Below are 23,042 nucleotides of genomic sequence, written 5' to 3' on the forward strand. Positions count from 1 at the left end.
CCCAGCGCCCCACGGAAGTGAGCTGCTGCCGGTTGTAACCCACAGCTTTCTGCAAGTTAAAATATATATACTGACTTAATTATTGTATGAGCTGTAAGATATACTGTCTGGTATGTAATAGACAAACGAATAGTATATAATACATCATATACATCCCATAATGTGCCATATGTGATATACCTATATATATGCTTCAGTGCTTAGTGCTAGCCTCTAGATTGCATTTTGAATAACTCTAGGCTGTAACTTAATAAATATAGCCTACCAGGTGTATGGACATATATATTAGTTTTGATGCATAGTAGAAGTCTTGAGATTGTGCTTGAAATAATAAAGCTTATGTTAATATGACTTAGTATATGTAGTTACAGGTATATGTTAAAAATATGACATATATAATGTGCACTTATTGATATAAACTTGCAGCGAGGTGGGCCAGCATTTAGCTGCAGTTGTTTTAAATGTATACATATACATGCATGTACATGTATGTGCATAAACACATGTATAGATGCTTTTTTTTCTTCTGTCTTCTCATGTTTGCCACTTGCTGACTTGCCCAGATGGTAAGTTCAGGACATACAGTCCCAAGCCATTTTGGCCCTGGAAGAGGGTGTGCAAGGTGTGGGGCTGGTACTGGGGTCCTTGTGCTGCAGCGTGGGGCTTCCTGCTGGACACCAGCCAGGAAATGTGTGGTGGAGCTGAGCTTTGCATCTCTAGTGGGTTGGCTTGGTTTTGTTGGCTTGGGGTTTTTTTTTTTTTTTTTTTTTCAGAAATAACATCCTCTGCTGTTCTTCCGTCTCTTTTCAGGAGGAAGGCCTCATGCATGCTGTGTTAGCATGATGAGTTTAAAGGTCTTTCATTTTGTGGGACAGTACATGTGTCCTAATGTAATGGTGGAAAAGTGCTGTGTAATTTGAAGTTGTATTTCTGTGCAGATTGTCACTAGTTTATTTTTTGTTTTATTTAGTGAAGCAACGAGTTCTTGAGAGACAGTCTCATAAGCTGTATTTGGGAGAAAAAGGAGAATTGAAATTGACTGTCACAGAGCCTGAAACAGCACTAGCTGCTGAAGAGGAGGCATGTGAAGAAAAACCAGTCCCTACAAAGGTGAATAAAAATTGTAGTCCTAACCAGAGTTTTGAAATTGTGGTGAGAGTGTCAAATCAGTCACTGATATTTTACTTTCATTTTATTTTAGCCTCTGGATGCCGTGAGCAATCTTCAAACAAAAGGTAAAATGTTATCCATCGCTCTGTGTGCTGAATCTTCATAAAACTAAAACGTTGGTGCTTTTCTCCACACGCAGTTCCAGTTCTGTGGGGAGTTCTGCTGAACGTTTCTGAGTTTGGCAGCCTGACTCAGGTGATACAGGGAAAGATGTCTGGCCAGGGACACTATAGACTTGATCATCAAGGATGGGGTTCACCTTGACAGACTTAGACCATGCACCTGGTTTTAGCTTCTAAAATAGCCTTTTTAAGCAGAGGAGCATCTCCAGAGAGGGATTTAGTTCCCTTATCCTGCATAACTGCTCTAAGATAAGATTTACGTAGAAGCACCTAGATTAAAGGTCTTAATCCCAGGCCTGGTGTCTTTGTGCTCCCTACGGTTAGGAGAGTCTGTTAAGGCAGGTGGTGCATCTCCCCAGTACCTCAGTGACTTTGGGTAGGTCCTCTTTCAGCAATGTTCTGCTAAGCTTCATGATTCACAAATCGATCTAGAAAACACTGCTGCACACCCACATCCCTGAAGAGGAACCACTCAGCCCCAAGACAGACCAGTTAATCAGGAAGTTCTTCAGTGATTACCCCTGTATCTTTTCCTTTCTGTATGAAGTCTTGCTTGGTGCCATTTTGTATGGTTTTCCTCCTTTCAAAATTAGTTACTCAAAGTTGTCATCTGCTTTTTTTTAGTTATACTAGAGGGGACCCTGAAAATCTCCAAATGCTGCCTTTAATTGCTTTGTTGGGTCAGCCTAGCTTTCAGTTTGGGCTTTTTGTGTACTTTCTTCATTGAACATAATAGAGCAGATGATTCCTGTCGGTGATGTAGAAATTTAACAACTAGCATCTGTAGAGCTGTAGCTTCTGCAGTTATTTCTTTTGTTTTCTTCTTGTCAGGCTTATGTCAGTAGGCTTTCAAAAGCAGCTGTCTTCTGTAGATGTTATGGGTTTGGTATCAGTTGTTGTTGTACCTCAGGTGAGCTCGTAAACCCATCGAGCAGGCAGAGCCAGCCTGTGTGTGCTGCTGCCTGCTCCAGTTTCCCACCCTGCATCTCTGTCTCTCTCCTTGGGGCTACCCCCATGGCCGGCCTGTTGGGTGCTGCCCCAGGATTCAGGGATTCTTGGGTGTTGCTGAGCAAAAGCAAGCAGAGACACGCAGCCCACGTCTGGTGTACAACTGCACCACCAAGCTCCTCTCCCTTCAGTTGTACCTGTCCTCTGCCATGGGGCCAGTGGTGGTGGCCCTGGAGGTTTACGCTGAGGGTGGTGAGTGCTAGGGTTTCATTTGGTGCTTGTCTCCCCTCCATGGTGCAGGGGTGTGCTGGTTTACCAAACTGAGAGGGTGTTGTCTCCCCTGCTTGTGTTGGTTGGGCAAAGAGGAGAGAGCTGCCTTTGTGAATGCAGCCTTCAAGATTACCCTGGGGTGCCCTTTGGCCTGTGCCAGTCCCCCGCCGCCTTGCAACGCTCTGTGACCACCGTTCTCCATGGCTTTTTGGGCAGTTCTGTCACCACATACCTGGGTGACACTTTCAGTTTACTTGGGCACATGGAGGAGCATGTTGTTCCCATTTGGAGGTACTCTCCTGCCTCCACCCTCTTCTGCAAAGCTGGAGATGTGCCTTCCTCTGGCAGCCACTGGACTCCTGGGGTACTCGGTGCGCACCCCTGTTATGTTTTCTATCTGCAAAATTTTATTGCATCCCCACCAGCCTTCTGTGTGCATGGGTCATTCAGCGCTGTTATGCCACACTGATGGCAAGGCACGGTGGTCATCAGGAGGCTTTGCATCAAGTCCTGCAGAGCTACTGGTGGCCTATGGTGCCTGCGGATGTCCTGAGCGATGTTCAGGCTTGTTATGCCTGCACCTGGGCTAAGAAACAGATGCAGAGGCTGCGGTGTCTCTCGCAACCCTTACCAACCCCTGAGCAGCTGTGGCCAGTTATCTCAATGGGTTTTATTTTATTTATGTCTCCAACCCGGTGACAAACCAGTGACCTTGGACTTGTTTATGCATGGCTATTTTTGTGCCACCAAAGAAGCTGCCTGCAGCCCCACAGAATATCATATCTGCGCTGTTTTGGATCGCAAAATGTCCCAGGGCAACCCGCAGTATTTGATTGGTCAGATGGTCTCTTTTCTGGGGAAGGAAAAGAAGAGAAAGGGTAAGCAAAATCTGTTTATTCCAGAAATGTGTACCAATATGTCATGCAGCTTACTTTTCTTTCTGTTGAAGAAACCTTGCAGAAAGCAGAGAGTTTTGTTCCGAACAGTGAACACCAGGAGGAAGCTGGCTCTGCGGAGAACATTGCAATAAAGTCCACAGAGACCTCACCTTCGGTGGTGTTTGAAAACATACAAGGATGCAGTCCAAAATGCTTATGTATGCTCTTGGAGAACATCAGCGGCCTGGTGGTAGATGACGACTTCACTGTGGAAGTGATACCTGAAATAAATGTTGCCGTAGCTACTTTTATAAAAAGTATCGGTAAGACAGAGTGAACATCATCGTTTATTTCCATGTCTGTGTATGAGTAATGGCTTTCAGAGCTTGACTCCTCTCCCACTAGAGGCTCAGACAGTTTTAAAAAAGTACCTGGACTGTAGTCTCTCAAGAAAGATGTAAGTCTTATATACATCTCCATGAAAATGCTTGTGATCCACTGAAAAAAGAAAACGGTGGCATCTTCATTAACTGAAATTGGATGAGAATGTTTCGTTGTCTCTATCTTATTTTGGGTGAGATGGAGGGCAATTAGAAGTGGTCTGAGTGTGAAGATGAGTTCTGCAAATTACTGAAGTATAGAAAGTCTCCAGTGGAGAAGGCAGTGAAACAGTGAGAAGTGCTTAGTTTATACAAGGGATGAATAAGAGGCGAACAGAGACATAGTAGTAGTGAATAGCAGAGAGTAACGTGGCAGTGTGCATTTTCTTTTTCTTTTTTTTTCTTCTCCCCAAACACAGAGTTGCTTGGCACCAAAGACTGTTTTGCTCCGAATACAGGGAGAAGTAGACTCGGCTCATTTTTCTGCCAGAAGGGATAGCCAGGGCTGATAATGACCCAGGAAAACATGGTCAGTTTGCACTGCTCTTCTGTTTACAGATACTGAAGAATTTGTCAAAAAATGTTCACAAAACAAGAGAGTTAAAAAATTCAAAGTGACTGCCAGGGTTCTTGAATTGACCCAGAGCATCAAGGCTGAAAATTTGCCGGACAGCGTTTCCACAGACTACATCACCATTTACTTTGAGAATGCACGGAATGGAGGGGGGCCAGTGTCAGACGTCCAGCTGTTCCCCGAGGAGAACTCAGCCATCGTTACTTTCTGTGATCACAAAGGTAACGCTGTCCTTCGCCTGACCAAAGTGCTCCCAGGCGGAGGACCTGAAAGAAAATTACCACAATCTGGGCATTAGGTGAAGCTTGGCTTGCTTTTGCTAAAACCAGTGTACACTGTCCTGTTCCTGGGAAGTGCTCTGGATTTAGAAATAACTGCTGCATGTCTGGGGTTTCAGAATCTCTCTGGTTTTTTATGTTACTAAAGGTTCTGCTCTGTGCGTGGGTTGTTCCCACTGATGTGTTTTCCCCATTTACCAAGGTTTTTTATCTGCAATACAACAGTAATTGTACTTATGGGTGGAAGACGCGGGATCTGTCAGTGACCTCAGCTTACACAGTTAGCTTTCAGAAACTAATTAAGGTCAAATAGGTTCATTATCAGGGAAGAACAGAGCTAAAGAACAATCTTGTTACTATTCCTTGTGTCAAATCAACTGTCCTGTTTTTGTGCCAGCACAACCTCTGGTAAATATCTCTGTGTTAGGAGGCTCCTGGCTTAGTAAATTACTTCACTTTTAATTAAAGATATCTGCCAGGTGATTGTTTTTCTTCTGACTCTCAGAATCTGCTTAAGAATATTTTGTACATTAATATGTAATTTGGATCATTGCAACGTGGTTTTAAGTCCCTGCCAACATTATAATTCCTTTCCTTTCCCCCTTCCAACTGATATGGAAAAAAAAAAAAAAAGAAGTGCAGTGGCACAAAGAGTTTTATTTTAAGTTGAGAGTAAGGAGCATTTCATAGTAGTACCTTGATATGGCCCTGCTCTGTGGTGGGGTTTCCCAAGGAAATGAAAGCAAGGTGTAGCTGCACAGGAAAATACAGGCACAAGCATATTTACCAAACTAGTTAGAGCCAAGCTTCTTATCTTGTCCCCTACAGAGCAGTTTGGAAATCAGAAAGACGCAAAAATAGCTCTTTCAAATGAGAAGGGAAAAAAAAAGGTTATTCAATGTAATAGCTCTAAGAACAGAGTAATTTTCTTGACTTGAAGTTAATGGCATATATGTGTTTGTATGTGTGTGCACTAACTTTTAGATCTACACACTGTCTTGGAAAAGCAGCATTTAATGGAACAGACACCGATTTCTGTGCATCCGTATTACCACTCCCTGGGAACAGTCCTCTATGGAAAAGAAAGACCAACTATCAAGATGCCAGACCCCATTGGGGTACCGCTAGATCCATATGTCTGGCAGTTTTTACAAAGGCAGGCTAAATTGATCCAAGACATAAACCAGGAAATGGCAATTTGCCATTGCGAGCTAAAATGGCCACAGATGGACTGTGAGCACCCAGAAATTATGTTGTACCCATCGTCATCTCTCTCTGAGCAGAAGAAGCCACTGATTAAGTTGATCAAGACATGGAAGCAAGATGCTTCTATTGAGTTCTCGCGTATCATGTCACACTACATAGCTATAAAATGTAAAGTCACGTCAGTGGATTGGGAAGACGTGAAAAACAGATTGGTGAAAGATGTTGCTTTGATCATAACTGATATTTCTAAGGATATGGTGGTGATTGCAGGCAACAGAGCAGCAGTGGACAGTGCAGAGAAAGAAGTGAGGGAATGCATGGAAAAAGTCATGAAGCAAAGTGAAAGGGAAAAACAAAGCATAGAGATTTCCGTGTCAGTGATCCCAGGGAAGTATGCCATTCTACACAATTCTGGGCTAGAAGAGAATATTCACAAAGAATGTCCATGCTTAAAGATCTGTTATGATGACACAAAAAAAACTGTTCAGTTGTGTGGATTACCTGCGGAAGTATATAAAATCAAAGCTGCCTTACTGGAAAAGGTATTGAACATGCCATGTACATCAATTACCGTTGATCCCCAAGTTTTCTGCTATCTACAGCATGTAGATAATAAAACAATGTCAGAGATATTATTCACTAGGAAAAAAATTAATGCTTTTTATGAGCTTGAGGATGATACTGTGTTGCTATTTGGATGTGTTCCCAAAGATGTTTTAGAAGCAGAAAAGCAAATAAAGACATGCTTAGAATATAAGTGCATCGACGTGGAGGATGGTGAGGTCCTTAAAAAGGAGCAGTGGAGGAGTCTTCTTGCCTCCTTGCGTAAGGAGTACAATTCTTCCCAGGAAACTGTAGTCATTGATGAATCTGCTAGAAAAGAAAATAAAGTGATTATTGCTGGCTTTTCTACAGCTGTAGCAGAAGTTTATCAGAAACTTAACCAATTTATAGATAGAAACACACCCATGGAAAAAGTAATCCCAGCTAAATCAGCGGTGGTAGTGCAGTTTGTAGAGAAGGAAAAATCTGATGTTTATCTTGAATTGAGGAAGAAAGGTGTGACAGTACATTTTGACACCAAGACACCATGTATTTCCCTGAGTGGACCAAGAGCAGAAATGCTAAAAGCAGTCGCCACGTTTGAAAAAATTCTCTCATCCCTTTACTCGAAAATTGTGCTAATTGATAAACCGGGAGCCAAAGACTTCTTCGCTGAGAGGAATGATTCATATGTTGTTGAGGCAAAGCAGAAATTTAGCTGTTTGATTAGGCTGGGAGAAGAACAACAGCAACAAAAACAACAGAAGGGGGAAAATGTTGGTGATAAAGACAAAGAAAAGCTCTGCTACAAGAAAATGCTGCCAGGCGGAGTTGTAGTAGCAGTGTATAAAGGTAACTTGTGCACTCATCCAGTTGATGTTGTGGTAAATGCATCTAATGAAGACCTAAATCACAGTGGTGGCCTTGCTGGGGCGCTGTTAAAAGTGGCTGGTCCAGAGCTGCAACAGGAGTGTGACGAGCTGGTGAGGAAGAACGGGAGTTTACAGCCTGGGTGCGCAGTTATCACGGGCGCTGGGAACCTCCCCTGCAAGAACGTCATTCATGCTGTTGGGCCCAGGTGGAGGAAGGATGAAGCAGAAAAGTGTGTGTGCTTGTTGAGAAAGACAGTGAAGAAAAGTCTGCAACTAGCTGAAACATACAATCATCGTTCCATAGCTCTGCCTGCTATAAGTGGAGGGATTTTTGGCTTCCCACTGGAACTGTGTACGTATTCAATTGTATCCTCCGTCAAGGAGACCTTGGAAGAATCGGTGGGGGATAGCAGCTTGAAGGAGGTTCATCTTGTGGATGACGCAGAAGAAACAGTTCAGGTTCTGACAGACACAGTGAAAAATATGTTTGCAGTTAAAGTACCCTCCCCAGTAACGCTGATGCCGTGCTCAGGAATGGTTACAACAAGTGAAGGACTTCACATCTATGTAGATGAGAAAAACATTCAGGAAGCCACGGTAGGTCTTTTATTTTCCACTTCCTCTTTAACTTGATGTGAAAATCTTCTTGAAATAAGAAAGGAAGGACAGTAGGTTATATTGTTTTACAAGGCAATTGTTACACAAGAAAACAACGGCTATGTGCTAGCTAAACAAGGATGCAAGCTTACAAAACTGATGGATTTCAGGTTGGGTTCTGTCACTCTGCAGCCATTTCTGGTGGGCAACTGTGAATGTCAGGATGTTTTGTCCCCAGCTAGGTTTTATTTGTTCTCAAGGTCTAATGTCAACGTGTAAAACAGTTTGCTTTTTTTTCTAAAAGGGAAATACGTTCTAAAAGTATTTATATGTTCTGTAGCTATCCAGGTTGGATATTGGGGGAAATCAGCACCTTTCTGGGCTGCTGTTGCGAGTCATGCTAACAGGGAGGATGTAGCTTATTTTTTTTAGTTCCCTTCTCTTTGGATGGATTAAAAACACACTCTGTGAAGAAGTTCTGGGCTCTAGAAAAGCAACCCCGTAGAAAAGTGCATGCTTGGATTGTTTTGTCGAAGTCTAGACCTGATTCTACTTACTTTTTTTTTCCCCCCCATTTTTTTTTCATTCTTTCTGCTAACGAAGAGTTTAACTACTACTCATCTAGACTATCAAGACTCAATTTACACCTCTGACAGTTTCTTTTCCATTTTTTTTTTTCTTCAGTGATGCAAAGTGCCTCTTTATAAATTTCTCTTTTTTTCAACAGCCCCTGATTTTTATACTTTGATTTTTTTTCTTCAGTGATGCAAAGTGCCTCTATAAATTTCCCTTTTTTTCAACAGCCCCTGATTTTTATACTTTGGGCATTTAAAATATCTCCAAATTATCATTACTGTTGTTTCAATATTAGTTGCTACAGTTGTCATTTTGGTGCCTGTAAAAGCCTATTCCAATAAAAGAGCAAGGCTAGGTGTAAAAAAACCACCTCAATATGACATGCATTTAAAATACTTTATAATTAAAACATTTCCAGTGGAAAAAAAGCAAAGCAAACACCTGACTTTGGGGCTTTGCCTGTTTTACTTCATGAGAGCACAACAATTTCCCTTCACGTCCTGCACCAAAACAAGGTGCTGCTTTTCTGATAAGGTGTCAATAATCCCACTTCAGTGAAAAGGAGGAAAGGGACATTAAACTTTCTACATTACGTGTACCTTACACAGAACATATATTTTGCATTCTGTTATGGTGCTAGAGAAGAAGGAGCAATGCTGCAGCAGTTCTTCACAAGGAAATGTAGGAAGGGCTGGGTCTGGGGAGAGGGGATGAGGCAGACTGCAGAGGTTGGGTTTACTTCACTTGCCCAGGCACTGGTGTCTGCTCAGGACAAGGCAAGTCACAGCCTCGCCTCCATTGAGGGCTTGACAGCTCTGCCTGGGTGGGTGTGTGGGATGGGTGGATGGATGGAAGACCTGCTGACACATAGATATCTGTGGTGTGGGTACTCACAGTGGGTTTGATGCTGCCTATTGTAGATTTCCTACAAGTCTAGGAATACTCAGTATGCAGAAGCTGTGCCCAAAATCAGGTTATTTCTCTGTTGGCATCTGGGTTTTCGTGCTGGGTGTTGCTTTGGTAGTGCTATTAATCTTGATGCGTATTTTCACTTGAAGTCTGGCTATAGATATTCTCATTGTAATTTTCTTGCAGACGGATGTTATTGTCAACAGTGTTGGCACAGATCTGAAGTTTGGTGTGGGGCCTCTTTGCAGAGCCTTACTAGAAAAGGCTGGACCAGAGCTCCAAGTAGAGTTTGACAAAGAAAAACAAAACCAGGTTGCTTGTCAAGGGAGTGTGGTCTGCACCAAAGGATATGCTCTGTCCTGCAATTCTGTGCTTCATGCCATACTTCCTATGTGGGATGAAGGAAGAGGACAGGCCCAGAAGGTACATTTTAATTATTAAAAAAAAATACTGATTTTGAGAACAGATTTATTTGGGATCCTATTCTGAAGTTTCAGGATCTGAAATAGCTTAGGTGACTCAATTCCATTTATTTCTGTTTGAGTGACCTTAAAGATGCCTTGATGCACTGAGAGCCTTTTCCTCATACCAGTCTCTAGGGAATTAATATAAATGATGTCTTGTTTTTGTTTGTGTTTTTTTTAAAAAAAAAAAAAATCTTTACTGTGTTTTACAGATCCTAGAAGATATAATAGATTCCTGCTTGAAGAAAACTGAAGAACTTGGCCTGAAATCAATCAGTTTCCCAGCTATTGCAACTGGAGGATTTGGATTTCCTAAAACGATTGTTTCTAAGTTAATGTTCGATGTGGTATTCAAGTTCAGTAGTAGTCACACTCGGAAGACTCTTCGGGAAGTTCACTTTTTCTTGAATCCAAAAGATATTGATAACATTCAGGTAGTTCCTCTCAGGAGAGAGCCGTCTATGTTACATACTTGTCTAGTTACACCTTAACAATATATTTTAGTTGTACTGCTTTCTTAAGGGAATAATTTAGCACTTTCTTACTGCAGTAGGCTGGTGACAGTAGGATGTCTCTCCGCTGTCTCACTCAGCATCTCTGAAATATAAACTCTCTGCAAGCATAAGCTGCAGACAAAATTGGCCTTGCTGCTGGCACTGTCAATACCTGTAGAATGCTCGCTTATCTTTTGACAGAGGAGTTCTGGCAACGCAAAGACTATATCTATTATCACACTGCCCACACTGAGGCTCCCACCGTTATTAATGATACCTAAACATGACTGTAAAATGTGTTGGGTGGTTTAGCAAGAGCTACATGACTGTTAATGTTAATTATAGAAATATTTGGTATATAAACTCTAAAATACTATCTTTGGTACCTTTTTTCTCTTCTTAGGCTTTTACCATTGAACTAAAACATAGGGTAGCTGAAAGTTGCAATGCTGCAGTGCCATGGTCAAGTAAGTTTGCGTAGGGGCAGGAGGTGGGATACAGGGAAGAATGTAAATGCTATAAAGTGGTTTTATAGGTATCAGGAAACAGATGAAATGTCATCAAGATGCAGAGCATTTTTTGTTTTTTTTCCTCCTAATAGACTGGCGTTCTTAAACTCCATTTGTAAAAAGGTTAAAGAGGAATTTTTGTTGAGGACATGCTCATCTCTTAGTGAGGCCAGTCTTACCACACGGAGGAGGGTATCCTGATAGGAGAACTGTTAGTTTGTCCTACTCAAAGGGTTTAAGAACATGGTATCGCTTTGCCAAACAAGCCGTAAATGACGTGTATTTCTGTACCTTTAATCTCCTATATCGCAATACACAGAATGGATAATTTCCTTTCCATTTATTAATTGACAGTAGTGTGACACAATGGCAAAAACATATGAGTGGACTGCATCAATGGCACAGGCTTGTTCATAAGAATATGTAGCTCTTTCTTCTCCGTCGCTGTGAGTATCAGTGAGATGAAGTTGAGTGTGCAGATAAAATATGAATTAGATAAGTTTAGACTAGAAGTAAGGAACAGTTTTATATCTGTGAGGGTAAAGATGAAATAACATACAAAAGTGGTGTGATGGGATCCCCATTACTGGCAGTGCTTAAGCTGGATACTCCCATTTCTTGTAAGTTTTAACTCAGGAAGCTCTGCTACAGAGCTGGTCAGACCAGATAAATTCAGAAAGGACTCTTGGGATTATATTGTGTGAATTTACAGGAACAAAAATGGTTTCGCTTTCACAGTATTTAAATGGGAAGAGTACTGTGCCTTCCTGCTTTCAGAAATGGAGTAAAGAGAGAGGCAGAGACTCTAGGTCCATCAAACTGATCTAGAGCATATTCCTCAAAAGGATAAGTTGAAATTTCCATCAACAGAAGAAAATAATGCTCCAGACCAGAGGATAAATGTTTTGAGGTGTTTTTCTTTCCCTTTCAGGTTTCACTAGTCCCGTTTCAACTGAAGGAGTTCATGAAATGCAGATTGGTTCTATTACACTTCAAATACTTAGTGGAGATATTACCAAGGAGGATACAGAAGTTATTGTGAGCGTATCAAATGCAACATTTGATGCCACATCAGGTATTGTATTGAATATGTAGCTCTTTAGTGATAAATATGTGATAGGTTTTTTTTTTGGGGGGGGGGAAGAAGAGTTGTCCATATGTGGAACCTTTATGAAGTATTTTTCAGATGAGAGTGAGTGAGTTGTGATTAATCAGGAAACAGATCTTAAACAGGTTTTTCACATGTCCTAAATATTCCATTTAGTTTCCAAACTACTCAAACAGAAGGCATCTGACCAGATTTTTCTTGTTTAAAAACAAAAATGCTCAAAGAAAAGGGAATTTTTCAATCAAATAAATTCTGCAAAACTGTTCTTGTCTTAATATGTTCCACTGTAAGCCAAGTAATTCTTTGGTGATGTTGTGAATTGCAAGCCTGAAGGACAGCATAATACAATTGAAAGCAATCAGAGTTCAGTTAGGGGCATCCTATTGGCTGGTGAAACGATGAAATAGGAGTTATTCTTCATAATCTCTAATCAATAATGAAGGCAATGCTCTCTTTGCAGCCTGTACAGTATGTCATGGAGGGCACTTGGAGGAACTGGCAAGGTTTTGCCCTTCACTTTGTGGGATCCTGCCCTATGAGAATTTGGGGTGTTTGTAGAGTACAGAAGTTGGGTAGAGTTTTGAGTAGAAGTAGCTAAACTGAGTTAATTAACGCATATGTTTTTCTGGTATAATTTAAGGAGTATTCAAAGCAATTCTGGATGCTGCTGGTTCCCAGGTAAAAGAAGAATGTGCTCAATATGGTATGTGAAAGCATACTATTTTGTTTGATTAAATTATTTTTTTGTTCTCTCTGAAAACTTAAAGTTGTTTTATAATTCTCTGCTCTGATGGTAAGACTACTGTCGTGGTTTAACCCAGCTGGCAACTAAGCACCATGCAGCTCATTCACTCTCCCCAGCTCCCTCAGTGGGATGGGGGAGAGAATCGGGGGGAAAAAAAAAAAAAAAGACCCGTGGGTTGAGATAGAGACAGTTTAATAAGAGAAAAGAATAAAAAAAGTAATAATAATAATAATGGTAAGAGAATATACAGAATATACAAACAAGTGATGCACAATGCAATTGCTCACCACCCGCTGACGAATGCTCAGCCCCTCCGAAGCTGCCATCACTCTCGCCCCGACTAACCGACTAACCCCCCCCGAGCATGATGTTATATGGTATGGAATAGCTCTTTGGTCAGTTTGGGTTAGCTGTCCTAGCTGTGCTGTACTCCCAGCTTGTTATGCACCTGGCCGAGCAGGAGAAGCTCAAAAAGTCCTTGAGTAGTCTGAGCACTACTTAGCAACAACTAAAAACATTTGTGTGTTATCAACATTCCTGTAGTACTAAGTCCAAAACACAGCACTATGCCAGCTACTATGAAGAAAACTAACGCTATCCCAGCCAAAACCAGGACAACTACTTTATCTGAAAAAATAGCTTTCACTTTTAGGAATTCTGAAAACTCCTGTTGTTGTGACACCTGCTCTGAGAATTTTTCTTTTCACAGCTGAACAGAAGATGGATACGGTTTTCTGATGCTAATAAATGCGTGGAAATTAATCTGATTTAAGTTCTTTACCCCTGAAATTACTCGTGCATGTTCCTGATTTAAGAACAAAACAGTCCCATTGACTTGAGCATAATTTTTAAGCTCGCCTATTGTCAGCTACAGGAGAGCTGAAGTTCTGAAACTGAACTAAGTGGCGGAAGGCTGTCTTTTGGCATAAGCAATGTTCAGGACTGGCTTTTAAAAGCTAATGGCAAGTCTGGGCTTATATTTACAAATACACGATTAACTTTCAAGATGGAGTTTCTGGGATATTTTCCCAGCCCTTGGCACTGCAGGCTTTTCCTGTTCATCAGCCTGATCTCAGTGCGTGCAGAACATCTTGCAGTCAGTCGCTACCTTTGTGCTCAGTGAAGTGGTATGTAACCCTGTGTTCATCAATCCATTCATCCTCACAATATGACTCCATTTTGAGGTGTTTGTTATCAAACGTGAGTGCTCTGAAAAAACACAAACATATTTTTAAAGATTCCATACCATGCTTCTTGGATCAGCTGGTCATTATCCTAATGATACTATTATCATTATCCTAATGATACTATTTTAACTATTCAGCTCTTCTGCAGTTTTAGGTTTCAAGGAGTAAGGGGCATAAGAAAGGATTTCTCATATATCTGAATTGTGCACATTCCACTGGCATGCTTTTAAATAAGTGACCTGTATTTAAATTCAACATAAATTCTTAAGTTGTACTTAATAGGATACTACTTTGTAGCAGAGATCTCAGGGAATTAGAAAACACACAATTACTTGAATTACTTTATCAAAGAAATTCTGCAATCAGACTGCTTACAGAGAAAACCAGAATCAACTAAAACCAGGATAATACAGCTCACAGTGGATTTCTTTCCACTTTTTCCACTTCTCTTCTAGTATGTATTACTCCAGTGTACTCTAGCATCAACACAATTGGCTGTCTTATCAGAAGAGGTAGTCACTTTGAAAATGTTATGTCTCCTTCTTTATCTTTTCCAGCTGAGCAGTCTCAATGTGGCTTTATTACTACACAAGGTGGAAAACTGTCCTGCAGTAAGATCATCCACTTGATTCATAATAACAACGTGAAGAGTCAGGTTTCCAAAGTCCTTCATGAATGTGAGCTAAACATGTACAAATCTGTCGCCTTCCCAGCAATTGGAACAGGTTTGCTTTTTCTTGGGAAAGCAATGCAGGCTGTGATGGGGGTGGTTCAGAAACTGGGACAAAGTTAATACCTCTGATATGGGTAACAGTAGACTTGTACAAGAAACTCTGTAAGCTGTGATTTGTGAAAGTTCATTGTGGTTCAGACACCACCTGCACACCTCAAAAATGCTGCTGCTTTTAAAGTATAAATATTACAGTTAATATCAACTGAGCAAGAACACCTAAGGAAAAGGTTTTGCTCCATAAAAGATGTTCTGCCCCAAACCAGACCGTGTATCTCAGCTGGCCATCCTGCACCTTTCTTCAGACATCCCATAGACCTTGCTTTGGGATTTCAGCCCCACAGAAGGGCTGGGCTTGGGGTTTGTAGGCAAAGAAAGCTGGAGTTGTCCTGAGACCAAAACCTTGCCTGGCTGACTACGGAAATTGTGGGCTGGGTACAGGATACCTGCAGTTCACACCTTTTATAGGTCTTGTTTCACCCTACCCACTCTAGTGGAGGGCTAGAGGCAGGCTAGCTTATTTGGCTTAAGCTTCAGGTTATTTTGGGGAGCAGGGCTTGAAGAAAGCAGGGTATCCTTCTCAAACCAGGGCTCCTCTTGACTGGAAAAAGAAACTGTGAGCTGGTCCTTGCGAAGCATGCCAGGTTAGGGTAGAAGCTGGTGCATGGGTCAGTGTTTGGACTCCACAGTAATAGTTACAGCAGGTCCCCTGGACTGCCAATATCATCTGTGTGCAGATGTCATGACAGCTGTCCAAGGGATGCCATGACTGAGATTGGCAGAGGTCCTACCAATGTTTCAGGACAAGCTTTAGGTTCCACTTCAGGCTTATGGTGGGGGAATGAGAGCAGTTGTTTTGAGCTCCATGTTCCTGTTTGTATGTTGAAATATGCTAGGCTTGTGTCAAAATCTTCTGTTGATTTTGATTTGGCTTGATTTTTGTACCTGGTCTAAAGATGGGAATAGAGTTAGTAAATTTGTGGTTTAAAAATATCAGGGACGCTAAGGCTGAAGTGCTCAAAGTAAATGGAGGGGAGAATCCCAGAAGGGCTTCCCAGGTTTGTGTAGTGTGTAAACTCCTGGAGCTCACAGGCTTACATGTAAAGCTGATGCTAAGCCTGGGGCTTTGGCCAGAAAGCATAATGGGGGAAGAGAGAGGGACAGAAGTTGTATGAGCTGGGGACATGTTCCTGTTTTCTGGATGCCACCTTGATTTAAGTACTGTTCACTGATATGTGCCTTTTATTTTTCTTTAGGTCAGGCACAACAGAGTCCAGCAAAGGTAGCTGATAACATGTTGGATGCTATAGAGGAATTTGCAAGCAAAAGATCAGTACAGCATTTGAAAAAAATTAAAATCGTCATCTTCCAGGCAAATATGCTCAGAGACTTTTACGAAAGCATGAAGAAAAGAGAAGACTCAGATTCATCCACAAAGGATTCATGGATGTCTCTGCTTAAATGTAAGTAGATGGGTTTTCCATGTGCATAGGCACATCAAACTAAAGATCTTTTATTTAAAACTAATAGTTAAAATATATTTCTTCACAGCATTTTTTTGGGGAAAAAAACCCACTGGGAAGAAAAAGCCTGTGGTTTTGGAGGAGAAAGTTGATTTAGCCACACTTCAAATTTGTGGAGAAAGCCAGAAAAATGTGGATGCAACTGAGTCTTGGATAAAGAATTTAATTTTAAAGGAACAGTTTGAAACCAGTATTTCAGATGAACTAATTGAAAATTTTGATGAGAGGGAAATTAACACTTTGGTAGATCTCCAGAGAAGAAATCGTGTTGCCATTCATCTTGAAAATAAAACTTCCCCGCCTTGCATTAAAATTTCTGGTATTAGCAGGGATGTCTGTACTGTTTCTGAGGAAATTAAAAAAATGATCCAAAAAATAAAGGATACTAAAGAAGAAGAATTCAAGGCAGAACTTTATTATAACCTGGTAGAATGGAGATATCCAGGGAGCAACGAGAACTTTGTTGCTTTTGATAAACTGACAAATATGCAGCTGGAAGATGCCAAAATAGCTAAAAAACCAGATCTTACTGTCAAAATTAACAGGAAGAACTACAGGGTGGATCTGAATACTCTACAGGCTAATGATGACCAAGGAAAAACTATAACCATTCAACGTGTGCCAAAGAATGAAGGTAAATTACAGCTTTGTTAATAAACCCCCCTTTAATAGTGATTACTGAACAATAATTCTGATAAATGCAAACCAGGTATTCCAAACTAGTAAGCTATTCTGTAGCTTTTTCCTTTCCCGCCCCGCCCCGGTCCCCTGGGCATGCCATAGCCAGCAGTTTTAGTTTCATAATTAGTGGCAGGTATGACTGAAATCAGAACATCTCCTTCAAATACAAATATTACCCATACATATGTGACTAGTGAGCATAGATTCCATGCTTATGTCTGACAAAGGAAGTGGTATATGAAGGACGTGTAAAATTCTTCTGTGGTTTTCAACCTTGTTTTAGTGGGGGATAACTAGACTAGAGAAAATGTAAAGTCTTAATAGTGCATTACAGAGCCAGTGATGTATTGAAGAGAGAGAGTATTCTTGGAATAAAGCATTGCGTTAAGGTACTGTCCTCTCAGCCCTCTATATGCAGTTGGTTTGTAATACATGCCTAAAAAACTGAGCTAGATATCTGTGATGATAATACAGTCTCTGTTTTGCAGATCAGCAGTCAACAGAGCTCCCTGCGCAGTGGGAAGACATGCAAGGGAAATGGGTCAAACTGGTGAATCTCAATCCATCACATCCAGAATATCTGGAAGTTCAGAACAAATTTAAGAAAACCTGTCCCAACTTTGTCATAGAAAAGGTGAAATCATATGGGGGGGGAAAAAAAAGAATTCTTGGGCTAAAAACATTAATACACTTTCTAAATATTTGTTTGTAAGGTATCTGCAACCTAATACACCTTTCATATGTCAGTCTCCCCAGCACTGTATAGGGTGGATATAAATCAAATCAAATTTCCTAAGAGTTGCCCTGCCATTTCTGCTTTCTAATAATGCAAAACCAGTGACCATCAGTCTTCAGGCTGACTATGTTCAACTAATGTGGTACTCACTAGTTAATGTGGTATTTCCAATTAGGAAATTCTATATTGAAATGGAAGCATGAGCAAACGCATTCAGAATACAAAGGAAAATACAAAGTCCTTGCAGACTGGCCATAAAGCTTTTTACTATTTTACTACTTCTTCCCTGTCAGTCCCAGAGCCTTTCAGGCTAGCCAGTTGGTTTTAACCAAGGTGTCAAGATTTGATTCTGCTTATTGAAAAGTCTGTGACACAGTGCACAGAGACTTCATTGCCAGGGAGAAGATGCAATTATCCAGAATCAAGAGGAGTGACAGATAGGAGAAAACACAATTAAATGAAGAGTGAGAATATGTGTTTGAAAAATTTTCTTCCATCATGACATTCAATGAGCATGGTCACTAAGACACAAATAGAACAAAATAGTAGCGTACAATGGAAAAAATCAGGTAATGACATGAAGTTTTTTCCATTGAAAATGGAAGCTGTCACAGCAGTGCCTTTAAGACTATACTTTGGCACAGATACACTGTTTCCCCCTGAGCTATATTTGCATTGTTGGTATAGGAAGCTAGCAACATCTATCTTCCCACCAATTTATTTTTATAGAGTTTCCTATAGGTTGCTAAGCTACACAGTAAAGGAAGTAATTTTGACTTCCAAGCTGAGATCTAGAGGAAAAGCTTAAATTCAGTGTAATGCTATTGCTACAGCCTACGCTTTAGTGAGAAAATCATCAGTAAAGATGATTAGGATGTACAGAAGGCATCTTACATCATTGCCTCTAGCAGTGGTACAACAGCCTGTTTCTAAAAATGGCAACGCACAGCTACCATGATTGCCTGTGTACCTGGTATAGTAGGCAAGACAAATGTACGCCAAAAATTACCAAGCTTGAAAACCTCTTGTAAGCTACTTTGGTTTCTGATTTTTCAGGAGGCTCACAGATTCAATTCCCCAACCCAAACCACACATTAACAGGGTGTAGTGAAAATTACTGTCATTCTTTCAGTTTGGGTTGGTTTTAATGCTTTCCTGCCATGATACATATTGGTCCCTACTGGTTCTATTTTGTAACTTTGCAGATTAAAAGAATACAAAATCGCTTCCTCTGGAAGACATACCAAATAAAAAAACAACATCTCTGTGAAAAGAATAAAAATCAAAATAATGAGAAGTTGCTATTTCATGGGACAGTTGCATCCTCATTGACCACAATCAACTACAATGGATTTAATCGTGGGTTTGCTGGAAAGAATGGTGAGTCCTTATCCAAAGCATTTGATTTCCTAAACATGTTTGAGGTGCTGGGGAATGTCAATGTTATAGTGCTGTCAGGACAGCATGAAGACTGAATAAAGTTGGAGGACCAAATAATAAAAAAAACTCCAAGGCACAATCTATATGGACAGAGGAATTAGCCTGTTCAGTTAATCGCTTGTTGACAAATGCCACCATCTGGAGGGTATCAGAAAAAGCTTGCCTATTCTGAAATCAAGCCTGGGCAGCTTTTGAGAAATGTTTTGTATGATCTGCCTACAGAAAGGAACAAGGACTGCTGTTCAACATCCTCAGCTGAGATACCAACCACTAGCTGCTGGTATCTCCTCTTTTCTTAGGCAAAGGCAGGTAGCAAAGTAGAGGTGCAGATACTTTTCCTGTTGCCTCCGAAGATGAGGATAGCACAAGCAATCAGAAGATCCCGCTCCCCTACCACTTTTATGCAAATGGAATAAGTTGAAATTCATTAATTAATCCTTCCCCTTAGTTAGGGATAACTATTAAATATTTAGCAGAAAGTCTTTGTGTGTTAGTTCAAAGACTGTCTTGTCTAGTTCCTCTAGTACAGTCCTGTTATGTTTATTATTTGGTAGCATGCAAAGATAAAGGATGGTATCCAAAGAAGTGGAACTTGGGTTGAATTGAGCTGCCAGTTGCTCCTAGAGGTCCTGCAACCTTACTTCAAAAGTCCTTACTTTCTGTTCTTAATGTTTTTGTCCTTAAGACATAATTGTACGTGCCTAGGGCTGACTTGATCTTGAGCAAGTTGGACAGCTTAACTCAGATCTAGTTGACGCTTCAGTGTGGTCAGGATCCAAAAGTACACATTTTTCTCTCTGGATCCTCTAGAGGTACTTATGTTGGTATTTTCTTGAGAAAATTAAGCCAAACACACACAAAATGTGTCAGGCTGTGCACAGATAGAAATGGCAGCCATAGTTCCGTTTTAAAACGTGACCAAAGATGTAGTCTTGCTTTCCTGCTCTTTGGTAGTGCCAGGAGGTTGGATTTACTCAGGAAGCAAGAGCTCTAGATCCCCATGTGCTCTCTCTGTGAGCATTGATGTCCACCTCTCCATCTCAGCCACTACTTATGATAGGAAAGGCACTCTTCCCTTCTATCAGGCTGGATAGCCATGCAGAAATATCCAAACATCTGAGCAGCCAGATAGGAAGGGCCTGTCTGGCCTGAACAGCTTTCTACCAATGTCAGAAAGAAATCATCTGTCTCGGACAAAGAAATGTGATTCCCCTAACTTCTTGCTGAGAAGTGTAACTGGAAAACTGTAATTACAATTATATAGTCAGTTTAAGTTGAAAAGGCTCTAAAGATTTGCAGTTTGATGGATTGCAGGCTAAACAGAGAGGTGAACCCTTTTCCCCATAGGAAAGGGCAGACAAATCCTGGGTGTTGATACTTACCTAACATCTAAGTGGATTCATATTTGATTCTGATAGAATTTATAACTTCTGCAGAGTAAAAAAACCAGGAGAGCTTTAGAGATTCTTATGGGAATAAGAACACTAACTATATTTGAAAACTTTGTATTTCCAAACAGCTGCAGTCCTGGGAAATGGAACCTACTTTGCTGTTGATGCAAGTTATTCTGCTCGGGATCCTTATTCCGTACAAGATAAGAATGGCAGAAGATATATGTATTTGGCTCGGGTTCTTACTGGGCAGTACTGTGCTGGGAAACCAGGACTATTCATGCCACCAGAAAAAGACCCAAAAGATCCCAATAACCTGTATGACAGCGTGGTTGATAATATGAATAAGCCAACAATGTTTGTCATATTTAATGACATTCAGGCATATCCTGAATACCTTATTACTTTCAGGTAGAATATTCTTAATAGTCTGGAAAATTTTAGTGCCTTTTACATGTGAGAATTAATAGAACAATTCTTGACTCTTCTTTACATCTAGGTTTCTTAAACTAAGTGGTTATTTTTCTATCCATGTATTTAAATGTCTTCAACTTACCAACACAATGAGGCCAGGATAAGCAAATACTTTAGAACATGTTATTTCAATACTCACATTTCAAATTCAGGTATGCAGAAGTGTAGGCAAGAACTGTGAGAATAGCCCTGACCTCTTCTTACATAAGGCAGAGGGGACTGGTAGGAGAGGGAGCTGCTCTGTCTTATCTGTGGCCTGAAGTAAGAGGTGGAGGGTAGGCCAGTGTATCTATGCATGTTCGTATTTCCAGTATTCACCATTGTCCTGGTTTTGGCCGGGACAGAGTTAATTTTCTTCCTAGTAGCTGGCATAGTGCTGTGTTTTGGATTTAGGATGAGAATAATGTTGAAAACACACTGATGTTTTAGTTGTTGCTGAGCAGTGCTTACACGAAGTCAAGGACTTTTCAGCTTCTCGTGCTCTACTGGCTGAGAAGGCTGGAGATACACAAGAAGCTGGGAGGGGACACAGCCAGGACCCAAACCAGCCAAAGGGGTATTCCATAACATGGCGTCATACTGAAGAAAAAACCTGGGGGGAAATTGGCTGGGGGGGGGCAGGTCAGCTGCTGGGGGGGAATGAGTGAATGGTTGTGTGGTGTTGAGCTGCCTGCTGGGTTAAACCACAACAACCATAAAGCACCAAGTGGCTGGCTGGCTGTGAGGATTTATTTAAAATACTCTGTCTTGGAAGCATAACCTCTCTCGCCAGTAGAGTTTTCAGTTATTCTCAGGCATCCACTCACCCTTGTTGGTGCTGAGTCCTGAAGAAAAAAAAATCCAATATTGAACATGCACTTTGCCTTTAGAGCAAGTAAATAATGGTGTTTGTACATCTTTGCAAGCTGTACACTTAATTACAGTGATAATCTTACAACTGCCAATCAAAAGCCACATATATGTTTTTATTAAAAGTAGTTTCAAACAGCTACGTCGTATTACTGAGTCGTTGTTTACACAAAGGAACACACTTCGAGCAGAAGCATCGCTTTACATTTGAATATTGTGATGTTACAGTGATGCTATAAAGTGAGAAGCTGAACAGACTTGGAAGACAAAATTGGTTTTTTTGCATTGTCTGTGTGAGAGGTTTGTGCATACAGACAGACTCCAGGTGAAATTGTTCTGCTGTAGTCCACAGGGGACCGGTGTTGCAGATAGCTGCCAGGATGTCCTAAAACCCTGCTGTGACGTTCCCATTGCCTGCACTGGGGAAGAGTGCTTATAGTATCTGTAGGTAGCAGGTGGCAATACAAAAAATTTCTGCTCCTCACAGCAGAGGCCCGTGCAACGCTTCAGATGAACGTCCTGCCCAAATTCCCATTTAAAGCAAAAGAGAGTTTAACCTGCTCTTGCTTTAGTAGATTTTGCTTCCTGTGAAAAGGTGAGGATGCTTTTTTCCCTTCTCCGCATTTTTTTTGGGTGCTTTTCTTTATTGTGGAAACACTGCAGCAGCCAGTGGGACTCGGGCAGCCGGTTTAATTGATTGTACTGGGCGTGCACTGGCTTCTCCCCCTGCTGTCACCGAGTTGCCAGGTGAGCTGGGACACACCGCTTTCTGTTTGCAAGGCCTTCATATAATTGAATGCCTTGGAAAGCAGCAGGAGCTGCACGATGAAGCACTACAAAAACCACCCACTTTTTATCCCTGGTGGCAGTGGGTAGAGGTTTCTTTACTAGTTGGGGATACTCTGTTGTACAGCGTTTGTGGACTGAAGCTGGAAAAGGGACGTGTTGTGTATGAAAAATGAAATCCTGGCCCTGGACTCGAGTGCTGGGATGGGTTGGCCACAGGAGGCCGGCCACAGGAGGACCTTTGCTTCTAGGCAGGGGGATTTCAGAATCACAGGCTGGAGCAAACTCCTCAAGGCGCAGGGCTCCCAGGGACAAGGAGCTCGGTCTCAGGGAGAGAAGGAGGGGCCGTGCTGAACTGGGGACCTGGCGCCCCAGCTCCAAACTGGCTTTAATAGCGGCAAGGCAACCAGAGTCCCGTGGGGTGCACTGAATCATAGAATTGTTTAGGTTGGAAAAGACCTTTAGGATCATCAAGTCCAACCATACCTGTCCACTACTAAACCATGTCCCTAAGCACCTCATCTACCGGTCTTTTAAATACCTCCAGGGATGGGGACTCCACCACTTCCCTGGGCAGCCCCTTCCAGTGCTTGACAGCCCTT

At 41.4% G+C, this 23,042-nt stretch overlaps 1 protein-coding gene across 8 annotated transcripts in view; it reads left to right on the forward strand.

Moving 5' to 3' along the window:
- The first annotated feature begins 853 nt into the window (after positions 1-853).
- The window catches only part of LOC104128097 (protein mono-ADP-ribosyltransferase PARP14), a 24,044-nt gene continuing 1,855 nt past the window's right edge, over positions 854-23,042 (forward strand). The window contains exons 1-18 of one of the 8 annotated variants that reach the window (XM_035896328.1): positions 854-874; positions 971-1,110; positions 1,202-1,235; positions 3,412-3,711; positions 4,327-4,563; positions 5,605-7,838; positions 9,510-9,746; positions 10,000-10,221; positions 10,685-10,748; positions 11,722-11,865; positions 12,539-12,601; positions 14,388-14,555; positions 15,817-16,023; positions 16,112-16,717; positions 17,253-17,398; positions 18,706-18,880; positions 20,460-20,649; positions 22,142-22,208. In XM_035896328.1, the coding sequence (XP_035752221.1) occupies position 874; positions 971-1,110; positions 1,202-1,235; positions 3,412-3,711; positions 4,327-4,563; positions 5,605-7,838; positions 9,510-9,746; positions 10,000-10,221; positions 10,685-10,748; positions 11,722-11,865; positions 12,539-12,601; positions 14,388-14,555; positions 15,817-16,023; positions 16,112-16,717; positions 17,253-17,398; positions 18,706-18,880; positions 20,460-20,649; positions 22,142-22,193 (5,220 nt within the window). In that variant the 5' untranslated portion in view covers positions 854-873 and the 3' untranslated portion in view covers positions 22,194-22,208. Of the gene's footprint in view, positions 875-970; positions 1,111-1,201; positions 1,236-3,411; positions 3,712-4,326; positions 4,564-5,604; positions 7,839-9,509; positions 9,747-9,999; positions 10,222-10,684; positions 10,749-11,721; positions 11,866-12,538; positions 12,602-14,387; positions 14,556-15,816; positions 16,024-16,111; positions 16,718-17,252; positions 17,399-18,705; positions 18,881-20,459; positions 21,200-22,141; positions 22,250-23,042 lie in introns of those variants that run through there. The other 7 variants (XR_004842289.1, XM_035896331.1, XM_035896326.1 and 4 more) reach the window with 7 other exon arrangements.

This window comes from Egretta garzetta, unplaced genomic scaffold, assembly GCF_000687185.1.
Source record: "Egretta garzetta isolate BGI_Z169 unplaced genomic scaffold, ASM68718v1 scaffold326, whole genome shotgun sequence".
NCBI lineage: Eukaryota > Metazoa > Chordata > Aves > Pelecaniformes > Ardeidae > Egretta > Egretta garzetta.